The sequence below is a fragment of the Salvelinus fontinalis genome, unplaced genomic scaffold (genome assembly GCF_029448725.1).
Source record: "Salvelinus fontinalis isolate EN_2023a unplaced genomic scaffold, ASM2944872v1 scaffold_0598, whole genome shotgun sequence".
NCBI classification, from domain to species: Eukaryota; Metazoa; Chordata; class Actinopteri; order Salmoniformes; family Salmonidae; genus Salvelinus; species Salvelinus fontinalis.
Genome location: NW_026600807.1, coordinates 91,305 through 114,533, shown reverse-complemented (window position 1 = coordinate 114,533; position 23,229 = coordinate 91,305). Strand labels below are relative to the sequence as shown.

The 23,229-nt window shown below is 45.9% G+C and overlaps 2 protein-coding genes across 3 annotated transcripts in view; both read right to left on the bottom strand.

The window, feature by feature from the left end:
- Window positions 1-18,033, bottom strand: part of LOC129846607 (complement C3-like) — a 23,763-nt gene extending 5,730 nt beyond the window's left edge. The window contains exons 1-26 of the mRNA XM_055914558.1: window positions 17,547-18,033; window positions 17,043-17,072; window positions 16,799-16,840; window positions 16,665-16,703; window positions 16,226-16,418; window positions 15,698-15,872; window positions 15,498-15,568; window positions 15,293-15,384; window positions 14,936-15,018; window positions 14,705-14,792; window positions 14,156-14,258; window positions 13,897-14,011; window positions 13,511-13,626; window positions 13,086-13,229; window positions 10,980-11,195; window positions 10,516-10,716; window positions 9,813-9,971; window positions 9,170-9,299; window positions 8,363-8,431; window positions 8,090-8,219; window positions 7,833-8,011; window positions 3,439-3,646; window positions 2,280-2,365; window positions 1,741-1,880; window positions 1,194-1,403; window positions 982-1,048 (exon numbers count right to left, since the gene is read on the bottom strand). Of these exons, the coding sequence (XP_055770533.1) occupies window positions 982-1,048; window positions 1,194-1,403; window positions 1,741-1,880; window positions 2,280-2,365; window positions 3,439-3,646; window positions 7,833-8,011; window positions 8,090-8,219; window positions 8,363-8,431; window positions 9,170-9,299; window positions 9,813-9,971; window positions 10,516-10,716; window positions 10,980-11,195; window positions 13,086-13,229; window positions 13,511-13,626; window positions 13,897-14,011; window positions 14,156-14,258; window positions 14,705-14,792; window positions 14,936-15,018; window positions 15,293-15,384; window positions 15,498-15,568; window positions 15,698-15,872; window positions 16,226-16,418; window positions 16,665-16,703; window positions 16,799-16,840; window positions 17,043-17,072; window positions 17,547-17,932 (3,472 nt within the window). The 5' untranslated portion in view covers window positions 17,933-18,033. The remainder of the gene's footprint in view (window positions 1-981; window positions 1,049-1,193; window positions 1,404-1,740; window positions 1,881-2,279; window positions 2,366-3,438; window positions 3,647-7,832; window positions 8,012-8,089; window positions 8,220-8,362; window positions 8,432-9,169; window positions 9,300-9,812; window positions 9,972-10,515; window positions 10,717-10,979; window positions 11,196-13,085; window positions 13,230-13,510; window positions 13,627-13,896; window positions 14,012-14,155; window positions 14,259-14,704; window positions 14,793-14,935; window positions 15,019-15,292; window positions 15,385-15,497; window positions 15,569-15,697; window positions 15,873-16,225; window positions 16,419-16,664; window positions 16,704-16,798; window positions 16,841-17,042; window positions 17,073-17,546) is intronic.
- LOC129846606 (probable splicing factor YJU2B) lies at window positions 18,021-23,229 on the bottom strand. Of its 2 annotated transcripts, none has more exons than XM_055914556.1 (11): window positions 23,146-23,229; window positions 22,816-22,860; window positions 22,214-22,267; window positions 21,965-22,047; window positions 21,826-21,881; window positions 21,652-21,712; window positions 21,427-21,569; window positions 20,855-21,027; window positions 19,978-20,116; window positions 19,613-19,805; window positions 18,021-19,247 (listed from the first exon to the last, which is right to left on the bottom strand). In XM_055914556.1, exons 2-11 carry the CDS (start codon window positions 22,816-22,818, stop codon window positions 18,869-18,871), a joined length of 1,284 nt encoding a protein of 427 aa, XP_055770531.1. In that variant the 5' UTR covers window positions 22,819-22,860; window positions 23,146-23,229; the 3' UTR covers window positions 18,021-18,868. The 2 variants fall into 2 exon arrangements, with proteins under 2 accessions (XP_055770531.1, XP_055770532.1); XM_055914557.1 differs by lacking the exon at window positions 23,146-23,229 and adding an exon at window positions 23,096-23,113.

The following is a 23,229-nucleotide window of genomic DNA, read 5'->3' as shown; positions in this document are numbered from 1 at the left end:
CTCACCGTTCCCATGGTAATGGTACGCATTAGGGTTAGAGGTGATGAGTGTCTTAGTTCTACTCACCGTTCCCATGGTAATGGTACGCATTAGGGTTAGAGATGATGAGTGTCTTAGTTCTACTCACCGTTCCCATGGTAATGGTACGCATTAGGGTTAGAGATGATGAGTGTCTTAGTTCTACTCACCGTTCCCATGGTAATGGTACACATTAGGGTTAGAGATGATGAGTGTCTTAGTTCTACTCACCGTTCCCATGGTAATGGTACGCATTAGGGTTAGAGGTGATGAGTGTCTTAGTTCTACTCACCGTTCCCATGATAATGGTACGCATTAGGGTTAGAGATGATGAGTGTCTTAGTTCTACTCACCGTTCCCATGGTAATGGTACGCATTAGGGTTAGAGATGATGAGTGTCTTAGTTCAACTCATCGTTCCCATGGTAATGGTACGCATTAGGGTTAGAGATGATGAGTGTCTTAGTTCTACTCACCGTTCCCATGGTAATGGTACGCATTAGGGTTAGAGATGATGAGTGTCTTAGTTCTACTCACCGTTCCCATGGTAATGGTACGCATTAGGGTTAGAGGTGATGAGTGTCTTAGTTCTACTCACCGTTCCCATGGTAATGGTACGCATTAGGGTTAGAGATGATGAGTGTCTTAGTTCTACTCACCGTTCCCATGGTAATGGTACGCATTAGGGTTAGAGATGATGAGTGTCTTAGTTCTACTCACCGTTCCCATGGTAATGGTACGCATTAGGGTTAGAGATGATGAGTGTCTTAGTTCTACTCACCGTTCCCATGGTAATGGTACGCATTAGGGTTAGAGATGATGAGTGTCTTAGTTCAACTCACCGTTCCCATGGTAATGGTACGCATTAGGGTTAGAGGTGATGAGTGTCTTAGTTCTACTCACCGTTCCCATGGTAATGGTACGCATTAGGGTTAGAGATGATGAGTGTCTTAGTTCTACTCACCGTGACCTCCCTTGGCAGAAGGATTCAATACAAAACTCTGCACTTTAGTCTTCTGCACTCCTTCCACCTGTTACAGGGTTTTGAAAACAGGTTAGAGATACCGGTCCTCGTATCTTAAGTAAGGACACTGATTCACAGTCGCTATATATATATATATATATATATGTTTTTATATATATTCTTTTTAATTAACATCTGAAATAATCACCCACCACCACGCGTAGCGTCTTCTTGACCCCGTCGCTACCCATAAACCCTTTGGCCATGGCAAGGACCTCCAGTAGCATCTCTCCAGCCTTGAGCGGTATGATGGTGTAGGGAACAACCAGGGATGAGCTGCCCTTCAACGTCACCTCCTGGGTGTGTTTCTCATTGAACGCCACACTGCACATGTCCTCTGTCTTCAGTAGCACCACCTTAACCTGGGTTGAGTAGAGGAGGAAATGGAGATGGTCAAGACACAAAATGGCTGAGAGGAAGTGAGCAGAACTGGGTGGATTTCTCATTGAACGCCACATGTCCTCCGTCTTCAGTAGCACCATTGCTTCTAGGTAAGCTGAAAAGAGGAGGGAACTGGAACGGTTGAGACACAAAATGGCTGACAGGAAGGGATCAGAGGGGAGCTAGCGGGTGGGAGTTGTAGGTAGATAGAGGTTGCCTCGATCTACAGGCTCAGATATTAATTCATCAGCCTGATGGTTACAGTAAGGCTTGAGGACTAAATAGAAGTCATGGGTGAGAGGTCAGAGGTGAGCTTGCCTCCATGTCCTCATCGTCATAGTTATGGAGCACAGCTTTGATCTCCACGTGTTCGTTCCTTGCCACTGAGTACGGGAGCTTCAGGTCCACGAAGAAACGCTTCCACGCACGAACGTTCCACGGCTCGGCTACGCAGAAACCTGGAATAAAAACAAAATGACTGAAACAAACAACAGCAGGTGGTTGAGGACATCATGCCTTAGAATGCTTGAATTGCACAGCAATATTTTGTATTCCTTATATCGTACCAGTATCCCCACTAGCATACTACCTGGAATCCTCCTAGGAAATGACTGAATATGGGTACAGTGAGAGGAAGCCATTTTAGACCACTGAGAATTAGGTCCAATCCCAAATAGACCCCTTAAATCCTAAGCCCTATGCACATGTGGTGATCTGATTGGATTTGACAGGCGTTAGTGATATGGTAACAGTTCCACCTTGCCCTCTGATTGGTGTTTCACCTTGCCAAAAAGTGCATAGGGCGTAGCACTTAGGGACTGGGTCCATGGCTAGCCCAGGGAAAGGGAAGGGTCTACCTGTGACAGGTGAGGAGCTGATGGCTAGTACTCCCCACTGGGTGATAGTGTCTGGGAAGACGGAATTCACATGCAGCGTTGCCAACCTGTAAGGAACAGACCCAAACTAATGAATCCCATTGAGTTGACCTCTTGTAAGCTCAGCTTGTGACATGTGCACAGTAAAACATTATCTTGAAGATAAATATAGAGAGAGACTGGTGGATTGTGATTGATTGATGCCATTGCCTAATACAATGCTAAGAGTGACACGGACGCGCACAGACACAAACAGACACAAACACACATAAATATCCCTGGGACAGTACACGGTGGTGCAACAGTGTTCATTTTTGGGGGGGGGGGGGGGGGGGGGGGGGGCCAGGCTGTTTCTGATCTGTTAACTCAGCCAGTCTCAATGTGACCTCCAGTCCACTGTGGTGCAACTCTGGGGATTTACAGAGTAGGTAGTTTCATTTCAAAGGGACACTGCGAGATTCTGTCAATTTGCCGTTTTCTACTTCTCCAGAGTCTAATGAACTCGTGGATACCATTTGTGCGTCTCTATGTGCAGTATGAAGGAAGTTATAGGCGGCTACCAGGGCGGCAGGTAGCCTAGTGGTTAGAGCAGGTAGCCTAGTGGTTAGAGCAGGTAGCCTAGTGGTTAGAGCAGGTAGCCTAGTGGTTAGAGCAGGTAGCCTAGGGGTTAGAGCAGGTAGCCTAGGGGTTAGAGCGTTGGACTAGTAACCAAAAGGCTGCGAGATCAAATCCCCGAGCTGACACAAGGCAGTTAACCAACTGTTCCTAGGCCGTCATTGAAAATAAGAATTTGTTCTTAACTGACTTGCCTAGTTAAATTAAGGTAAAATAAATAAAATACTAATGAATAGGTAGTTTAGCAAGCCAATGATAACTAACGTTAGTGCAATGACTAAGTCTACAGGTACACTAGCTTAATTGCCAGAACCTTGCAGTATCCCTTTAAGGGTGAGAGGGGTGTGGCTTGGCCTATTCCCCTTTCGACTGGGATCACTAAATTGGTCAACCCCTCATAGAAAGAGTTTTCCCTGGACAGGTCATGTGGTACGTACAGTTTCAAACCAAGTCTTAGCCTATGAGCAGGGAAACTGCTGTCCCTTTCTATAAGGGGGTGAGAGGACAGACACACACATTCACTCACCCGTCTCTGCTGTCTTTAGGCACACTGGGCAGCGTCAGGTCTCTCCACAGCCATGACTCATAGAACTTAGACCTTACTGTCACCTTACTCTCCTCCATAAAGTCATCCTCCTCTTCCTCCTCCTCTTCCTCAGCAAGAGACACTCTCTGTCCTTCCATAACACGGTTGGATCCCAGGTTCATTGTAGACTCGATCAAAATTTCTTCACCTGATGCCAAAAAATAAATATGTTTCAACTCTGTTTGATGGATGGGTGGATGAATCGATTGATTGATGGATTAATTGAGCAATCAATCATTTTGAGCTCAGTTCTCTGCTGTAACATACAGGGGCCACTTGGACGGAAGTTAGATCTGGTTAGAATGAAATTAGACTCAACAAGACTCAACAAGACCTACAGTGTTGTTTTCAAGACCACCTAAAGCGAGACCGATTCAAGACCAAGACCACCTAAAGCGAGACCGATTCAAGACCAAGACCACCTAAAGCGAGACCGATTCAAGACCAAGACCACCTAAAGCGAGATCGATTCAAGACCAAGACCACCTAAAGCGAGATCGATTCAAGACCAAGACCACCTAAAGCGAGACCGATTCAAGACCAAGACCACCTAAAGCGAGACCGATTCAAGACCAAGACCACCTAAACCGAGACCGATTCAAGACCAAGACCACCTTAAGCGAGATCGATTCAAGACCAAGACCACCTAAACCGAGACCGATTCAAGACCAAGACTAGGACCGGGAGGGGGGCGAGGGGTTCAAGACTAAGACCGGGAGGGGTGCGAGGGGTTCAAGACTAAAACCGCGAGAGGGGCGAAGAGTCCAAGACTAAGACCGGGAGGGGGGCGAGGAGTCCAAGACTAAGACCGGGAGGGGGGCGAGGAGTCCAAGACTAAGACCGGGAGGGGGGCGAGGAGTCCAAGACTAAGACCGGGAGGGGGGCGAGGAGTCCAAGACTAAGACCGGGAGGAGGGCGAAGGGTCCAAGACCGAGACCAGAAAAATTTAAATCCACCATAATAAGAGTTGAAAATGTCCAGTATTTCTGTGTTCAGATTTCAGAAGGACATTCTTTAGACATTCAGAATGGTGATAAATGCTGAGGACAAAAGTTATCACTAATCAAAACAGGTCCATAAAAAGACAAGCTTACCCCAGTCTCCCCTTACTAATCGTTAGCATACAACTTTCAAGCAATTTCCCACACTAGTTCCTACCAGCAAATCAAGAAAATCCTGCTGAGCACTAAAAAATATCCTCAAACGTTGTAGTGAAAGTAATGGACAGTAATTTTACGAGTAAAGTAGGAACCCCAGGTTTCAATAGGGGATCAGATATTCATGTGTCATGAAAGGAGTGTGGATATTTGGCCTGGCGAAGCTGGTTTACGTGCTGACTAGTGATGTGCAGTTTGCGAACAATTCATTATTTTTGAACGACTCATGATTCATTCATTTTAGTCGTTTGTTTGACCTGCTAATGCTGGCCGCAATGAACCCAACAGCAGGGTTAACACACACTCTTCAGGCTCGGCGGCTCCAGAGACGTGCTTTGACCACCAACTGTCTGTCATATGCAGGCAAATACACTGCTAAAAAAAATTAAGGGAACACTTAAACAACACAATGTAACTCCAAGTAAATCACACTTCTGTGAAATCAAACTGTCCACTTAGGAAGCAACACTGATTGACAATACATTTCACATGCTGTTGTGTAAATGGAATAGACAACAGGTGGAAATTATAGGCAATTAGCAAGACACCCCCAATAAAGGAGTGGTTCTGCAGGTGGTGACCACAGACCACTTCTCAGTTCCTATGCTTCCTGGCTGATGTTTTGGTCACTTTTGAATGCTGGCGGTGCTTTCACTCTAGTGGTAGCATGAGACGGAGTCTATAACCCACACAAGTGGCTCAGGTAGTGCAGCTCATCCAGGATGGCACATCAATGCGAGCTGTGGCAAGAAGGTTTGCTGTGTCTGTCAGCGTAGTGTCCAGAGCATGGAGGTGGTACCAGGAGACAGGCCAGTACATCAGGAGACGTGGAGGAGGCCGTAGGAGGGCAACAACCCAGCAGCAGGACCACTACCTCCGCCTTTGTGCAAGAAGGAGCAGAAGGAGCACTGCCAGAGCCCTGCAAAATGACCTCCAGCAGGCCACAAATGTGCATGTGTCTGCTCAAACGGTCAGAAACAGACTCCATGAGGGTGGTATGAGGGCCCGACGTCCACAGGTGGAGGTTGTGCTTACAGCCCAACACCGTGCAGGACGTTTGGCATTTGCCAGAGAACACCAAGATTGGCAAATTCGCCACTGGCGCCCTGTGCTCTTCACAGATGAAAGCAGGTTCACACTGAGCACACGTGACAGTCTGGAGACGCCGTGGAGAACGTTCTGCTGCCTGCAACATCCTCCAGCATGACCGGTTTGGCGGTGGGTCAGTCATGGTGTGGGGTGGCATTTCTTTGGGGGGCCGCACAGCCCTCCATGGGCTCGCCAGAGGTAGCCTGACTGCCATTAGTTACCGAGATGAGATCCTCTGACCCCTTGTGAGACCATATGCTGGTGCGGTTGGCCCTGGGTTCCTCCTAATGCAAGACAATGCTAGACCTCATGTGGCTGGAGTGTGTCAGCAGTTCCTGCAAGAGGAAGGCATTGATGCTATGGACTGGCCCGCCCGTTCCCCAGACCTGAATCCAATTGAGCACATCTGGGACATCATGTCTCGCTCCATCCACCAACGCCACGTTGCACCACAGACTGTCCAGGAGTTGGCGGATGCTTTAGTCCAGGTCTGGGAGGAGATCCCTCAGGAGACCATCCGCCACCTCATCAGGAGCATGCCCAGGCGTTGTAGGGAGGTCATACAGGCACGTGGAGGCCACACACACTACTGAGCCTCATTTTGCCTTGTTTTAAGGACATTACATCAAAGTTGGATCAGCCTGTAGTGTGGTTTTCCACTTTAATTTTGAGTGTGACTCCAAATCCAGACCTCCATGGGTTGATACATTTGATTTCCATTGATAATTTTTGTGTGATTTTGTTGTCAGCACATTCAACTATGTAAAGAAAAAAGTATTTCATAAGAATAGTTCATTCATTCAGATCTAGGATGTGTTATTTTAGTGTTCCCTTTATTGTTTTGAGCAGTGTAGATCATGAGCATTCAGAAGAAAAATACATGATCAGAACTGATAATGAATCACATGGTGCAAGAAAGACTGCAATTCATTGGTTATTGAATGTTATGGACACAGCTTTGTAGAATCAACACACACACAGCCTCTGCTCAACCAACTCAAACTCAAGAACTAATCTTTTGGGTGCTGCAGTTTGCAAACGACTGCGCGTATCACCCTCATGGTAGTCAAGCAATGCATTCCGCCATGAGTCCTTCACAATCTAGTCCCTAACGGCCACAACTAGACCTCGTCTCAAATGTATCAAGGAATAATCTCATTTGTATGCCTAGCAATCAACAAATATACATTGCTTAAAGCACACGTTTACAAGTCTGTCACAAATGTCAGCTCCAATAAGCCCCCTTTGGTGAATGAAATGGGGCAGCAAGTAGCCTAGCAGTTAAGAGCATTGGGCCAGTAACCAAAAGGTTACCTGTTTGAATCCCCAAGCCAACCAGGTGAAACTAACGTGGCTATCATAAAGAACTACAAATGATCTGGACAAGACTGACGAATCGAGGCAAAGGTAAGAATCTCTGGATTAGCTAAATGTAGTAATTAATAAATTGATAATGTGAGCAAAGGTGTCAGCTAGAGATGACTTGCAAGGATTTGTAGTTTTGCATGACATGTCTACTTTGATGCTAATTAGCTGTAAAGTAAATAGAGCTGAATATATTGATAAAAGTCACCTTGTCCGAGAGAGATGTACATGGTTATCAAAACATCATGCCAGGGTAAGCCTACACAAAACACAGCCCTTATTTTAAGTGTTTCTGAAATCCCCTGTGGGGAAAATAAATGGAGGAAAAATGATTGGAACCATTTCCGTTTGACAGCTAGGTTTTATGGGTATTATGACACCTCCACTGTAAAGCACTAACAGCGACGCAAATGAACACAATTAGTAGAAAGATTTGTAATTTTTGACTGAATGAGTCGTAAAGATCAGAGTCAGTAAAAAGAGTGGAACTTCCCACCACGAGCGCTAACTGCTGACAATGATTCCTTTTTTACTCCGCTGGTTTCAGCTGGTCTCGGGGAGAAATGATGAGTCCTCATTGTTTCTGAGTAAAAATGTACCTGACACTGAGACAAGACTGATACACTCACTATGTATCTCGAGACCGGATTCGAGTACTACAACACTGCTGCCACAAACACCTAACAATTCATTAACCAGCCAGTCCACCATCATCAATGTTACCTCTTGAAATCCCAAAATCGGCAAAGTTTCTGCTATGTAGCTTGGGAAAAATACGTCTGTCCAGGGTCAGCCCGAGTAGTTCTGTGGTGGTAGGGGGTATGGTGGTGGTAGGGGGTATGGTGGTGGTAGGGGGTAGTCTGGTGTCAAACTCCTCTCCCCTGTACTTGGAGCAGCAGTACCTGAAAGTGCCAAACAGTTTAGTTCAGTGCACTTCACTTCACTTCAGCTCAACAACTCAATTCAACTCAACTCAGTACCTGAAGGCCTTGATGCATTCCCATCCCTCAGTGATGTAGAGGGAGCGCCGGGTGCAGGAGTAAGGCATGGGGATCTCTCTCAGGCCATCCTTACAACACTGACGCAACAGCTTCTCTCTGTAGTGGTTCTCTGTAGGGAGAGAGCTCAGAACCATCAATCTACCAATCAATCGATCGATCCACCTATCCGTCAATAAATCAGTCCCCCACTCAATCAATGAATCATTCCATACATCAACCAAAAATGAACATAGCACTGTTTCTGTCACTGACCCAGTTGAGTTCTGCGTTGCAACATCTCAGCAGAGCGCCTCCTTCTGGACCTCCCTGGGCACTGCATGCCTGCAGAAGAGATGGAAGGGAGGGGAGGGAAACACAGGAATGGCAAACAACGAAATTAAACTGTTCTACAAACCAAGAAACACAGATGTCTATACAAGCCCACTGGTCTGTCTTACTCAAAATTATGATTGGGCAACTCTGGAATGTTTTGCTTTTACTAATCTTCCCTGCAAGCTCACAGTAAACAAACAGAACATTGCAAACATGGCCTTTGGATGCCTGCAAAGGCCATGTTACCTTAATTTAACTAGGCAAGTCAGTTAAGAACAAATTCTTATTTACAATGACGGCCTAGGGGACTAAAATTAAAATAAATTAAATAAAAATATAGGACAAAACACACATCACGACAAGAGAGACAACTCAACACTACATAAAGAGATACCTAAGACAGCAACCATTAGAGGACTGACGTTACCCTCTTTCCTCGTGTTAACCATTAGAGGACTGACGTTACCCTCTTTCCTCGTGTTAACCATTAGAGGACTGACGTTACCCTCTTTCCTCGTGTTAACCATTAGAGGACTGACGTTACCCTCTTTCCTCGTGTTAACCATTAGAGGACTGACGTTACCCTCTTTCCTCGTGTTAACCATTAGAGGACGTCTGTCTGTCTGTCTGTCTGTCTGTCTGTCTCTCTGCCTGTCTCTCTGCCTGTCTCTCTGCCTGTCTCTCTGCCTGTCTCTCTGCCTGTCTCTCTGCCTGTCTGCCTGTCTGCCTGTGTGTGTTGTGTGCTACCTTGTCTAGAAGAGGTGGCTCCACCAGTGTTGGAGTAAAACAGTAGTCCAGCGTCAGTGAAGACACCCATGCTGTTGCTGCCCCCACCGTGGGTACAGCCTATGTCCCCCCCCTCCACCACCTGCCAGATCTGACGGGGGCACAGAGGAGTCAGAGGAGAGGAGTCAGAGGAGAGGGGTCAGAGGAGAGGGGTCAGAGGAGAGGGGTCAGAGGAGAGGGGTCAGAGGAGAGGGGTCAGAGGAGAGGGGTCAGAGGAGAGGGGTCAGAGGAGAGGGGTCAGCGGAGAGGGGCCAGAGGAGAGGAGTCAGAGGAGAGGGGTCAGAGGAGAGGGGTCAGAGGAGAGGGGTCAGAGGAGAGGAGTCAGAGGAGAGGGGTCAGAGGAGAGGAGTCAGAGGAGAGGGGTCAGAGGAGAGGGGTCAGAGGAGAGGGGTCAGAGGAGAGGGGTCAGAGGAGAGGGGTCAGAGGAGAGGGGTCAGAGGAGAGGAGTCAGAGGAGAGGGGTCAGAGGAGAGGGGTCAGAGGTGTGTTATCCAGATTTTAGCTTCAGATGATTGGCTGATCGACTGACCCCTCCACTGTCCCCATTACTCTCCTCTCTGTGTCTCTGTCTATTGATTTCCACAGACCCACACAGTCTCCCTCACCTTCCTCTGTGTGAGCCTCTGTCTGTTGAGCAGGAACACAGCGTTGTCCACCACCACCAGACTGACCATGGCTCCTGGGTCTCCTCTCACCTGGAAGTTGAACTCTCTCCCTGGGTGGTAATACTCTGAGGGCCTGGAGCCAGCTGGACCAACACTCAACTGGGGAGGGGGGGGAGAGAGAGACAATGATATTTGAAATGTCTTTATTCATTTGGAACTTCTGTGAGTGTAATGTTTACTGTTAATTTGTATTGTTTATTTTACTTTTGTTTGTTATCTACTTCACTTGCTTTGGCAATGTTAACAAATGTTTCCCATGCCAATAAAGCCCTTAAATGTAATTGAGTTAAGAGGAAAGATAGTGGAACATGAGAAGCTGGTAGTTGAACCCTTTCCCTGAGTGGTAGTACTCTGGGGGCCTGGAGCCAGCTGGGGGAAGAGGGGGGGTTTGTTTTGGATCTAACACGACATAGGTCTGTCATCTCCATAACGTAACTAATCAGGTCCTTCCAAACCAACTGTACTGAAGGATATAGGAGAAAGGACAAAGAAAATATGACTTTGTCCAAACATGACAGTTTGCGTTCGTCTGTACAATCAACACTAATCAGTGATTATGTCAATGCAGGAGGGAAGGTATCAAGGAAGGAATTAAGGTTGTATTTGAACATTAAACATATCCTGGGTTGTCCAGTCCACTCACCGCCCCAACACAGGCATCCTCCACATCCAACCACACAGAATCAGCCACCACCTCCGAAGTCCCCGCCCACGGCAGCATGTAGAATGCCACAACGCGAAATGAGGGCATCATCTCCGTGGTAATGGTCAACAGAACGTTGGTCATGTCCTGACCTCCTGCCTCTAGTCTCTTGGCAACGATGATTTTGCCCTTGTTCAACACCTGTAGGAGGAGTTCGAGACACACTTAATTTTTTTCACAAAATATTGCCTTTGGGGACAGACAAAGGTACATTTTGAAGACAGAGCTACAACTATGTAAATGTGTAAGCTATATACGGTACCAACATATGGTAGAAAATATAAATATACAGGGGTAACTTGAAAAGACTTGATTTTGGATTGTCAAATCTGGACCATTTCAGTTTGCACTCACCAGCTGTTCACTTGAATTGTATGCTACTCCATTCTACTATATCCACTCACCAGGTATGTGAGGTGAGTGATGAGTTCCCTGTGGGCCTTGTCGGCAGTGTTGATGTGTAGACTGAGGCCAAGGCTTTGCCCCAGAGAGACTGTGGTGGTCCCAGTGGAGATATACAGGTAGTTCTGTCTCTGCTGGTCAAAGGGTGTGTAGGGGTGAAGGGTCATCTGCTGTCTGGCCTGCTGCTCTGGCTGTAGGCCCGTCTGTTTGGTCTCAGCCTGTGTGTTTAGGATTTACAGACACACACATGAAAACCAAGACACACACATGCTCGCACAGCCATACACAGATACACACACGTACACACATACATGGCCACACACACACACACGTACATGGCCACACACAGGTACACACACACATGGCCACGCACACAGGTACACACACACATGGCCACACACACACAGGTACACACATACATGGCCACACACACACACGTACATGGCCACACACACAGGTACACACACACACGTACACACATACATGGCCACACACGTACATGGCCACACACACAGGTACACACACACACGTACACACATACATGGCCACACACACACGTACATGGCCACATACACAGGTACACACACACACGTACACACATACATGGCCACACACGTACATTGCCACACACACACATACACACATACATGGCCACACAGGTACATGGCCACACACACAGGTACACACACACACGTACATGGCCACACACACACGTACATGGCCACACACACACGGCCACACACATACATGGCCACACACACAGGTACACACATACACATACATGGCCACACACACAGGTACACACATACATGGCCACACACACAGGTACACACATACACGTACATGGCCACACACACAGGTACACACATACATGGCCACACACACCGGTACACACATACATGGCCACACACACAGGTACACACATACACGTACATGGCCACACACACAGGTACACACATACATGGCCACACACACAGGTACACACATACATGGCCACACACACAGGTACACACATACACGTACATGGCCACACACAGGTACACACATACATGGCCACACACACAGGTACACACATACATGGCCACACACACACAGGTACACACATACATGGCCACACATACATGGCCACACACGTACATGGCCACACACACAGGTACACACACACAGGTACACACATACAGGTACATGGCCACACACACAGGTACACAGAAACAGACAGGCAAAGTTTTGCTTATGAACACTAAGAACCGATAGTTGTTATAACTGCTTAGGACATTATTGAGAGTGGATATAGCTGGTTATACTTGATTATAAGCATCATTAGCTCTACTGAGTGTGATTATAGAAGGTTGTAGCTGGTTATAAGCCCTGTTAGGGGTACTTACAGTGATGGTCTGCGGGTGTATCTCAGTAAGCATGTTATGGGCCTCCCGGGTGGCGCAGTGGTCTAGGGCACTGCATCGCAGCGCTAGCTGTGCCACCAGAGTCTCTGGGTTCGCGCCCAGGCTCTGTCGCAGCCGGCCGCGACCGGGAGGTCCGTGGGGCGACGCACAATTGGCCTAGCGTCGTCCGGGTTAGGGAGGGTTTGGCCGGTAGGGATATCCTTGTCTCATCTCGCTCCAGCGACTCCTGTGGCGGGCCGGGCGCAGTGCGCGCTAACCAAGGGGGCCAGGTGCACGGTGTTTCCTCCGACACATTGGTGCGGCTGGCTTCCGGGTTGGAGGCGCGCTGTGTTAAGAAGCAGTGCGGCTTGGTTGGGTTGTGCTTCGGAGGACGCATGGCTTTCGACCTTCGTCTCTCCCGAGCCCGTACGGGAGTTGTAGCGATGAGACAAGATAGTAATTACTAGCGATTGGATACCACGAAAATTGGGGAGAAAAGGGGGGTAAAAAAAAAAAAAAAAGTTAAAGTAAGCATGTTATAAGCACCATTAGCTTTAGTGAGGGTGGTTATAGCAGGTTATAAGCATCATTAGCTTTAGTGAGGGTGGTTATAGCAGGTTATAAGCACCATTAGCTTTAGTGAGGGTGGTTATAGCAGGTTATAAGCACCAGTAGCTTTAGTGAGGGTGGTTATAGCAGGTTATAAGCCCTGTTAGCGGTACTCACAGTGATGATCTGAGGGCCTAGCTCAGCAGGCATGTTGATGGCGGTCCTGATGGTGCCAAGGTGGCTGGTGATTGGGTTGGCCAGGAGGCTCACCTGGACCGGGACGTTATGAGCCGGGGAACCATCCTGGAAACTCACCTGGATCTGAAGAACACCGTTAGAACCCGTTAGAAGGTAACCTGATCCACCATCCTGAACACTGCGCTCTCGTTTCTTTTAACAGAATGTAAGCTTGTGAGATGAGGATGGTAGAACGAGGCTAGTTAGAGATATAAACACTTTAGACTTGGATCTGAACAACATTCTCTTATCACAGAATTATATTATTATATTGCATCTCTATGGCTCTTATCTCCAACGACTCATAATTCATTCAAATAAGGTTGATCCTTTCTGTCTATAAAGCGTTGATGTTGTGACATTACCATGACGTCGAAGGGCAAGCCAGGCTTGTAGTACTTTGGTGTGTCTATGAAGGAGAGGACATAAGGGGATTCCACTATCTTAATACCAGACTTCTCTGCCTCCACCAGGTCACTGCCTATAGAGGAGGAGAAGGATACAAGACTGTGTTAGCCCACTGAGTCAAAGTTTAGGTATTAGCTTGGGGAGCTAACACAAGTCTTTAGGTCTCAAGCAAGGTTTTAAATCAATCCTACCATAATTTGATCGACTGGGTTCTAACCTAGGCATTAGCTTGGGAAGCTAACGTGAGTCATCAGGTTTTGGATAGCCTGCATTTGACCTTCTTCATTCAAAGGTCCATTGTAATTTAATTCAACTTAATTCAATCAAACTTTATTGACCTTACCTGATTTGGTCAGCACTGAGGCCTTGACATAAATAGAGCTTCCAACCAGGGAGCGGAGGTCGGGGTAGGCCTTCCTGATCTCCGCCATGGTCAATGTAGCGGTGCCTTGCTGCAGCTGAAATGAAGGAAGGAAAATGGCGGTTGTTGTATATTTACACTTTACGCTGAATTGATCTCCCTTTGATGTGTGAGGTGTGTATGACTTTAAGTTGCGGAAAGGATCTAGCACTTCATAATGTAGTGTACAACCAGTACTCACATTGGTGACCTGGTTGACCGATGGTAACCTCCTCTTCTCCTTGTTCACCTCCACCCCAAACATCACGTAGGCCGTTCCTTGGACATCTTCGCCATACAGGTATCTGTGACCATAGAAATACAATGACTAGAACGGCCTCACCAAACAGACAGCTGTTACCATAGAGCTAGAATTACCGGAACAAACATTTCCATTCAAGTCAACAGTCATTCTATGATGGGTGAGTTATTTTTGTGAACATTATCACAACTATTATTACAGTGTTAATGCCGCTTTCACGTCCTGTCGGGAAACTGACGTTTCCGACTTGCTTACTCGTTGAGGAACGATAATACCCGCGTTTCCCACTTGGGAAGCATCAGAATCAACCAATAGGAAGCTCTCCGCAAATAACTTAGGTAAATTTTAACTCTGAGGTGCCGAGTATCTGAAATGTCATGAACCCGGCATTATTAACACTTTGTCTGAAGGGTACCTACATAAGGGTTTCATAAGCCATACATAACACATTAATAAGCAATACAGTAGGTCTACATTAGTGTTACTAACCTGGCTGTGATCTCCACCACCAGCTCAGTATCATCCAGACTGAGGAAGGGTTTCTTGGGAGTCAGTGTGACATTGAAAGCAGGCAGCACTGCAACAGAGCATCGTGTTAGCTCAAGCTTCTGCCCAGGCTTTAGCTCAACGAGTAATAATATGGATAATAATATGGAGAGGGAACCACGTTGAATGACATACAGGCACGCACACACATATTTAAAAAGCTCTTCCACCTACCGTATTTCTTCACCTCAAACTCACTACTGAATTTGTTCTGTTGCCAGTTGTCAAATTTTGCAATGATCTTCCACGTTCCCTCACTATGACAGGCACACACAAACACACAGAAACACACACGTATTCGCATTAGTAAATGGTAGTAGGATAGTGGTAACACTTTGTATGGACATCCTCTTCAACAGTATTCCAAGCACATTTATAACGGCTTATGAGTTATAACTGCTCATAATGACTACATTCATAGAGCATTATGACCAGGCTGCATAATGATTTATAAAGCAAAGTGTTACATATTTGAAAAACAGGCTAGAAACCTCATACCAGGCTAGAAACCTCATGATGTTCTTGACTTACTTGACTATGTCAGGTAGAACGTGAGTATCAGCAAAGATTCCATTCTTGGCTCTGGTCCTGGAGATCTGTTTCACTACGACGCCGTCTGAATTCTGACACACACACACACACACACACAATATTACATTTCTAAAACATAATGAAGTGTTACTTTATATCATTTAAGACATGTAGGCTAATGGGCATGTGATGAACTTTTAGCTACCTGGAATTCAATGGTGATGGAGCTGTTGAAAGCCTGGAAGTTAGGTGTAGACACAAAGGCCCTGCATAGTACTGCAGAGAGCGAGTGCAGGGGAGAGATCAGACAGACAAATAAAGAGACGCTTTTCATCGTTCACATGAACCTAACATGTCATTGAGAACATTTCCTTTTTCCCTCTCCCTCTCCCTCATCCCCCTCACCAGTGTCTCCAGGTTTGTAGAGGGGCTTGTCTGTCTGGATGAAGATGTATCCAGAGTGGAAGGAGACCATGACCACCTGTTCAGCTACGTGGTAGCCCCCAAATTCTGCTTTCACATTCACATACTGGTTCCTGGAGGACTCCTCATTCCCTTTGTCCAGATGCTCTGAAGGGAGCTGGGAGGGGAAGAATAAGTCTTTCATAAGCAGATATTAGCCTTTAGAATGTCTTGGAGGTTCAGTCAAAATGGCAGTTATTTATTCTGGATCATTAAGACACTATAATAAGGCATTATAAGGAGAACATACATAGTCATGACAAGTCTGAATCACCTGTATTGGTCTACTCTTGAGGGTGTAGTGAATTGAACTGAATCTAATGGAATCACCTGGTTTGGTCTTGAGGGTGTAGTGAATTGAACTGAATCTAATGGAATCACCTGTATGACCTTGAGGGTGTAGTGAATTGAACTGAATCTAATGGAATCACCTGTGTGACCTTGAGGGTGTAGTGAATTGAACTGAATCACCTTTATGATCTTGAGGGTGTGGTAGCTGTTCGCCGGGCCGAGTGTGACAGTGTCCTGCAGGAGCTTAGTCCCCCCCCCCGGGTAGTTATGGACTGTTATGGTGACGGTTACAGGGCTGTTGAGGCCATGGGACTCTAAATAGATAGACTCCTCACTGTCTGTTCTCAGAATGTTAGGGGCTAGGAGGATGAACCTGGGGTGAGGGATGGTAGGGGGAGAAGAGAGGAGGCGAGGGGGGGGGGTACATGAGAGAGGAGAAGGGATGAGAGGGAGAACAGGGAGAGGATTAAGGAGGGAGAGGAAAAGAGAGTGAGAAGATAACTTTATTTTAAAATCTTACCCATTTGGCAAACTTTGACATGCATACAGTAGAGTAGTATTTTAGTAACTGAAAGGAGTGCCTTTTGTGTTTATCTGTATACTTTCGGGAACACTGTACCTTGGTTCCAGACTGGTGTGGTCCTTCGGATTTCTTTCACTGTAAATAAATGAGGCATTGTTTTTTTCCTTTAATGCCAACATTTGGTAGTGCGACATGGAGGTTCAACAAGGTAGAGAAGATTCTGTACTTACTCATGAAGACCAAAATACGCATCAGGGTCCATATATTCAAATCTGAATGGGCACATTGAGTGTTATATACATTTCAGAAAAATTCTATTGTTCTTAGACTGATATTACTAATAATACATTATTGATCATGATTACATATTGCAGTTACGTGTAATTGTGAATTAGGAATTAGTGAATATTTAGATTTAGGCTGAATTAGAATGAATAGAATTTGAATTTTAGAGATAATAACCATAGACCCTACCGGTGGCGACCCCATGAACCCGGTCGCATCCTAAAAAGTTGAGTAATACATCTGTTAAAAACGTATAAGTCAGGGAGTCCAGTTTTAAACAGCCCAGAACCAAGTAAAAAATAACAAACATTTTTGTATTTTGATTGGTCCACTGTGTAATATACAACCCCAAAAAAATCACACCTGTCAGCAGTCAAGTTTAAGAAATAGCGCTTTTAGTAGAGAGCAGAAACTTAGTACCCTCTACGGCAGCAAAGTGAACAGTTGAGAAAGGAAAACTTAGTACCCTCTACAGCAGCAAAGTGAACAGTTGAGAAAGGAAAACTTAGTACCCTCTACGGCAGCAAAGTGAACAGTTGAGAAAGGAAAACTTAGTACCCTCTACGGCAGCAAAGTGAACAGTTGAGAAAGGAAAACTTAGTACCCTCTACGGCAGCAAAGTGAACAGTTGAGAAAGGAAAACTTACAGCACTCTACGGCAGCAAAGTGAACAGTTGAGAAAGGAAAACTTACAGCACTCGGCGGTTGAACATCTGGGCACAACAGGTACAGAAAATACAAAGCAACAAAATGTGGAGCAGTGTTCCCTTCGCCATCTTGAGAGTGTATTGAACTAAACTCTCATGACACTGGGGACAGAACTCTTTCACACAGAGACAACACACACTCCCCCTTGGATCCCAGCCCCCAAATAGTGTGCTATTTTGGCAGACTATATTCAAGCAATACCCACCCCTTTTATAATTGGTGAAAACAATTGCTAACCAAACGCAGCTAAGCTTCAAATATGCTAAGAGGTCAGTTGCTTTTGTAATCCTGTAACATACCCCAAATAGTATGCCTCCTCTGCATGTGTGTGTAGCAAAGACAGAACATTTGATATTCCCAATATGAATCATACATCACTGGGATCTATGGCTGTGCATTATTTTCTCAGTTATCTTGATCATGGCTTATAGTTTCTATAAAGAAAATACAAAAACGACATTGATTTACAACGAGACCCGCAAAGGACCAGATATTTATCAGATTAAATGAAATGTACATGTATTTCCAAGAGCAACGTGGACATACACTGCATATCAGAGGACAACTGTTTTCAATGACATTCGCATAATCACTCCAATCTGTATAATACACGACTTCTACACAAATCAATAAAATTGGAAAATAACCTCTCGCCTATGGTTATTTATGGTGAAACAATTCACTTTGTGTTGTTAATACATACTGTACCTTCAGTCCCAGTCTCCCACACACACATTTTTGCCATAGAGCAAAGTGTCTCGTAGCCTGTTTACACCAGACTGAATGCAGGGCTCACCACTGTTTCAATAGACAGTGGGTACACATGGATGCGCATCACAATGATAAAATATAAACTAAACTGGAGACAACCTAGTCACCATTTTGCATACATTCTATTGACACAGAAGCGCTACTGTACCTAGCAAAAGTGTCGCAGCGATAGCTAACTAAACCATTTTAGCAGGGTAGCTTATCATTTTGGCGAACTATGGGGCAAAACAATTCACAAATGTACCGTTAATTAGCCACCGCAAAATCTCTTTTGCTAGCAAACACTGCAGCGGGTTCTATGACATCTCCACTTTCCAAGCATATTGAGCTCAGCATTCAGTCTGTTTTAACCAGGCTAAAGGTATTGTTTGTCTAACACAAAGTCAACAGTCCATCCTCATACTCCTAGGTCTGGCTTCAGGGTGATGTTTACCATAGGTACAGATCTAGGATCAGATTCCCCTCCCCCAACCGTAACCATTTAGTGGAGGAAAGTGAAAACTGACTCAAGATCAGCCTCTAGGGGAAACTTCCCCCTACACCCCGGGGTCAGAGTCGGAGGAGTCGCTGTAGTCTGCAACCAGTGACGTCCTCAACACCCCAGAGCGACTACTGTCAAGGTCCTCCAGCACTGTCCCACAATCCTCTCCTTTCGATCGTCCTCTGTCCTCTTCTTCTGTGGTGGTGTTAAGAATCTGCATCTCCAGAGATCTCATGTGAGTTTCAACCATTTCCAGTCTCTGCTCAGGCTGTGCAACTCCCAAATCTGTCCCCCCAGTCCTTTGTGTTTGTGCAACGTGTAACTCCTTCCCCTCCGGCGAGAGACTGTTTCCTAGATCATTGGTTCCTGGGTCTGATTTCCTGCGGGTGACTGTAGCGCAGGCCTCTGGTTTGTTCCCAGAGCCCTCGGTCCTCCTGTGGATAACCACACACACACTATCAATCAACTGTGTAGCAAATATGGGGAACCCACTGCAACAGGTTAGCACAACAACAAGGTGGCTTAGGTTACATGAACATTACTGGGCCTGTTTTCACAAAGCGTTTCAGAGTAGGAGTACTGATCTAGGGTCAGGTCCCTCCTGTCCATGTCATCTTATTCATTATCATCTAGAAGGGAAAACTGATTCATACTTTATGATGTTGACAGATCCACTAGCATTCATGTAAATTGTAAAGTCTTTTGACTGTGAAGTCTATTTAGTTGTGTGTCGGGCCCAAGGAAGATTATCTGTCGTCAGCAAATGGGAAAATTCAAATTCACCCATTCATTGACCTACCTCCTTATGAGACTATGTGGGTTCGGGGAGGAGGCTTGGGGACCCAGGGCTTTGGCCACAGCAGCACCTTTCCCCTGTAGGCCCAGCTTCTGAAGTAGGCTGCCTGCAGCGCTACCTGGTGGCAGAGTGGGGGAACTGAACCAGGAGCGGCTAGAGATCTCCTTCCGCTTGTAGTTCTGCCTGTCATCGTAGGCTAGAGGAAGGGGATGAGGAGAGAAGGAGGCATGGTGTTCTTTTATGAAAAAGTAGTGTGTGTGTGTGTGTGGACTTGCCTGTGTTATAGTGTGTATGAACAGTGTGTGATTGAGAGTCTGGTTTAGAGTGCATTATTATTCTCTGTGTGTGTGGTGTACATGCCCACTTACAGTCAGGAGCTGTGTAGGTGAGCAGTGCTGCTAGTTTCTTGTCCTCCTCTTTCTCAGGCAGCAGAGGGATGGACAGATTTGTCCTCTTTCTCACGGCGTTGTCTTTCTCCTCCTCCTCCGCCATCACTTTCTTCTCAGTCTGCGTATTAGATCAGTGGAGATGAACAGTTAAGTCAGCAGCCCTGAAGACAGACCTACACCTATCCACCCTATTTACACAACGTACATGCTATCCAGTTACACAAGTCCCATTGAGATACATCTCTTTTACAAGGGGCTTCTCGCATCCTCGCCGCCTTTTAAACCATACTGGAGGAAACACTTCCAGGGTCCCTCCACACTGACCTACTTCTCCAATGCGTTTTAAGGAGGCAAGGACATAGGATACGAGGAATCAAGGATAGACTATTTGACAAAGAGTCCGAGTAATTCCATGGGCGAATCCCAATCCTCTCTCTTTCCTCCTGAAGTGTGCACTCGTTCACTACTCCCCACAAATGTAAAAGCATTGGATTGGTGTAGGCATGGCTAGAACAAGTGTACACTTCAGGAGAAGGGTAGAGAATCTAAATGTGGCCTCGAGTGCATTGTAAATTGTAATTACTTCGCTACTATGGACCATTTATTGCCTTACCTCCTCACGCCATTTGCACACACTGTATATAGACTATATTTTTGTTTCCATTGTGTTATTAACTGTACGTTTGTTTGTTCCATGTGTAACTCTGTGTTGTTGTTTGTGTCACACTGCTTTGCTTTATCTTGGCCAGGTCTCAGTTGTAAATGAGAACTTGTTCTCAACTAGCCTACCTGGTTAAATAAAGGTGAAATAAAATCAAATAAATAAACAGTTATGATCTGAATACAGTGCATTTACCCTGAACTTCCTGCGGAGCTTGCTGTTGAGTATGAAGTCGTCCTTCCATCCAGCCTGGTGATCCTGTAGCTCAGACAGAGAGGGAAGAGCCTTCCTCAGTTTCTCCTTGTCCTTACCACCGTGGTCCAGCTTATACATGGGGTCTGTCTCTAACTTCTCCTTCTCACTACGCTCTGGGGAGACACACAGAAGGAGTAGGGACGGGAAAGGAGGGGGGGATAGGGGGGTGGTAGAGAGAGGGAAATAAGTGGGGTAGGTGAGAAAAGAAGAGAGCATATGAGAGAGATAAAGAAAGGGAAGACAATGATGCCTAAGAAATGAGCAGACAAGACACAGGAATGGAGGAATAAATGAACTGATATCCATAGTGCCATTGTTGAAAGAGAATTGGAGTCCAATCTGTTTTGGGGTTTGACGTATTAAAGAATAAGAGGTCACTAAAAGTTCGCTGAGAGGTCAAATGTCATTAGTTGCCAGGGATGAGGATGTTCGTTGACGGCCATGTCCCATCCTTCCTCACACACACACACACACCTAACAAAATGTAAGGTCAACGAGGAGAAATAAGTTACCTGTAGTGAGGATCTGTTCATTGTCAGCCATGTCCCATCTCTCCTCCTTCCGCTGCGCACCGCACACGATGACGTAATCACAGGTGGCTGGGTCCGTCTGCATCTCAATGTAGTTCACACACAGGTGACACTTCATCCGGAACCTGAAGAGGAGCACTCAGGTAAACACGCACAGATATATGTACTGGCCTTCAGTGTGTCTGATTGAGATGTCTCTGGTCTTACCTGTAGATTGGCGTGGTGTAGTAGGTCCCCACTTTCTTCTTCTCAGCGTTATAACGTACACCTGAGTGACACAAATGTATGATAAGAAATGGCTGTAATTAATTATGTTTCTGAAAAAGGAAAACGTATAGCAACTTGCTGGAAAACTGAGAATGTAAGAGAGAGCGAGCTTACCCATGCCGATGTGATTCTTGCAGCCATCACACCAGATATTATAGGGCATCTCAAACCTGTGAAAATACATAGACAAGAGTCAGTTTCCTGTAAGCCATCAAACTACTGAATTTGATTTGTGTGTGTTTGTGTTACTGACCGGATGATGAGGATACCCTGGGACAGTTTCCTGGCCCTCTCTCGTAGAGCATGGGTTCCATGGTAACCATTGAGGGAGCCATGCTAGAGAAAGGGAGGGGGGAAATGGAAAGGGGGAAAAAGAGAAAGTGAGAAAAGAGTCAGAGTTAGAACAGGTTGAAAGAGGCTCACGTGTAGGTTGATTTCTTAACTCCATTAACCTATTGCGCATCTATTATTATATGTGATGATGGTCAGTAGTCATATTTACCTTCTGTGGGTCGAAGTCCGGAGGGTAGTAATGGTTTTGTCCTTTCCTCTCACCCTGAGAAAGGAGACATGGAAAAAGAGGAAAGTGTGAACATTGTTACGTTACAGTAACATATTCGGTTTTCTTACATGGATAAGGGAAAGGGGGAACACCTAGTCAGTATTCAACACACTAGTAGCTAACAGTGTCCTCGGAAAATCTGCTCTTTTGTCCACCACTGGTGGCACCAGCTTTTCTCTATATCGATAAGGGGGAATAACTAGTCAGTTGTACAACTGCCGCATTTAACCCAACCTTTCTGAATTAGATAGGTGCTGCCTTTAAATCGACATCCTCGTCACTGCGCCCGGTGAGCAGTTGTTGTTGGGGGTTAACTGCCTTGCTCAAGGGCAGAACGGCAGATTTATCCACCTTGCCAGCTCGGGGATTCGAAATTGCGACCTTTCGGTTGCTGGCCCAACGCTCTTAACCGCAAGGCTACCTGCCGCTCCAGTGGCTGGTGCCACCAGTGGTGGACAAACACTAAAAGAGCTAATTTTACAAGGACGCTAATGTTAGCTACTAGTGTGTTTAACACATTTTGATGTAGCCTGAAAACTTACCATGTTGTTAGCTTGTACAGCGCACTAGAAGATAGCCTTTGTCACCTAGGGAGAAAACACACGGTCATATCTTCGTTTTTGTGTTTACAAATGTTTGCACACCTTGAAGTTAGCTATCTAACTTAGACGTTCGAAATAAGATAGCTTATTTGCAAGCACAACTGCTAGCATAGCTAACTAGCTCACGCTACCATCTTGAATAATATGCAAAACAAACGTTTTAGGAATGTAACAGGAGATGTGTGCCCATAATTAACACGAATTGTAACCGAAACCTAACTGTTTTCGAAGAAAAACAATTGAGATATCACAAAGTAGCGTGCTCCTTACTGTTTTCCAAAGCATTAGCTAGCAGAACAAAATCGACAACAGTGCATACACAAAACGTCACTTCCGTTTTGTGAGAAACGTCAC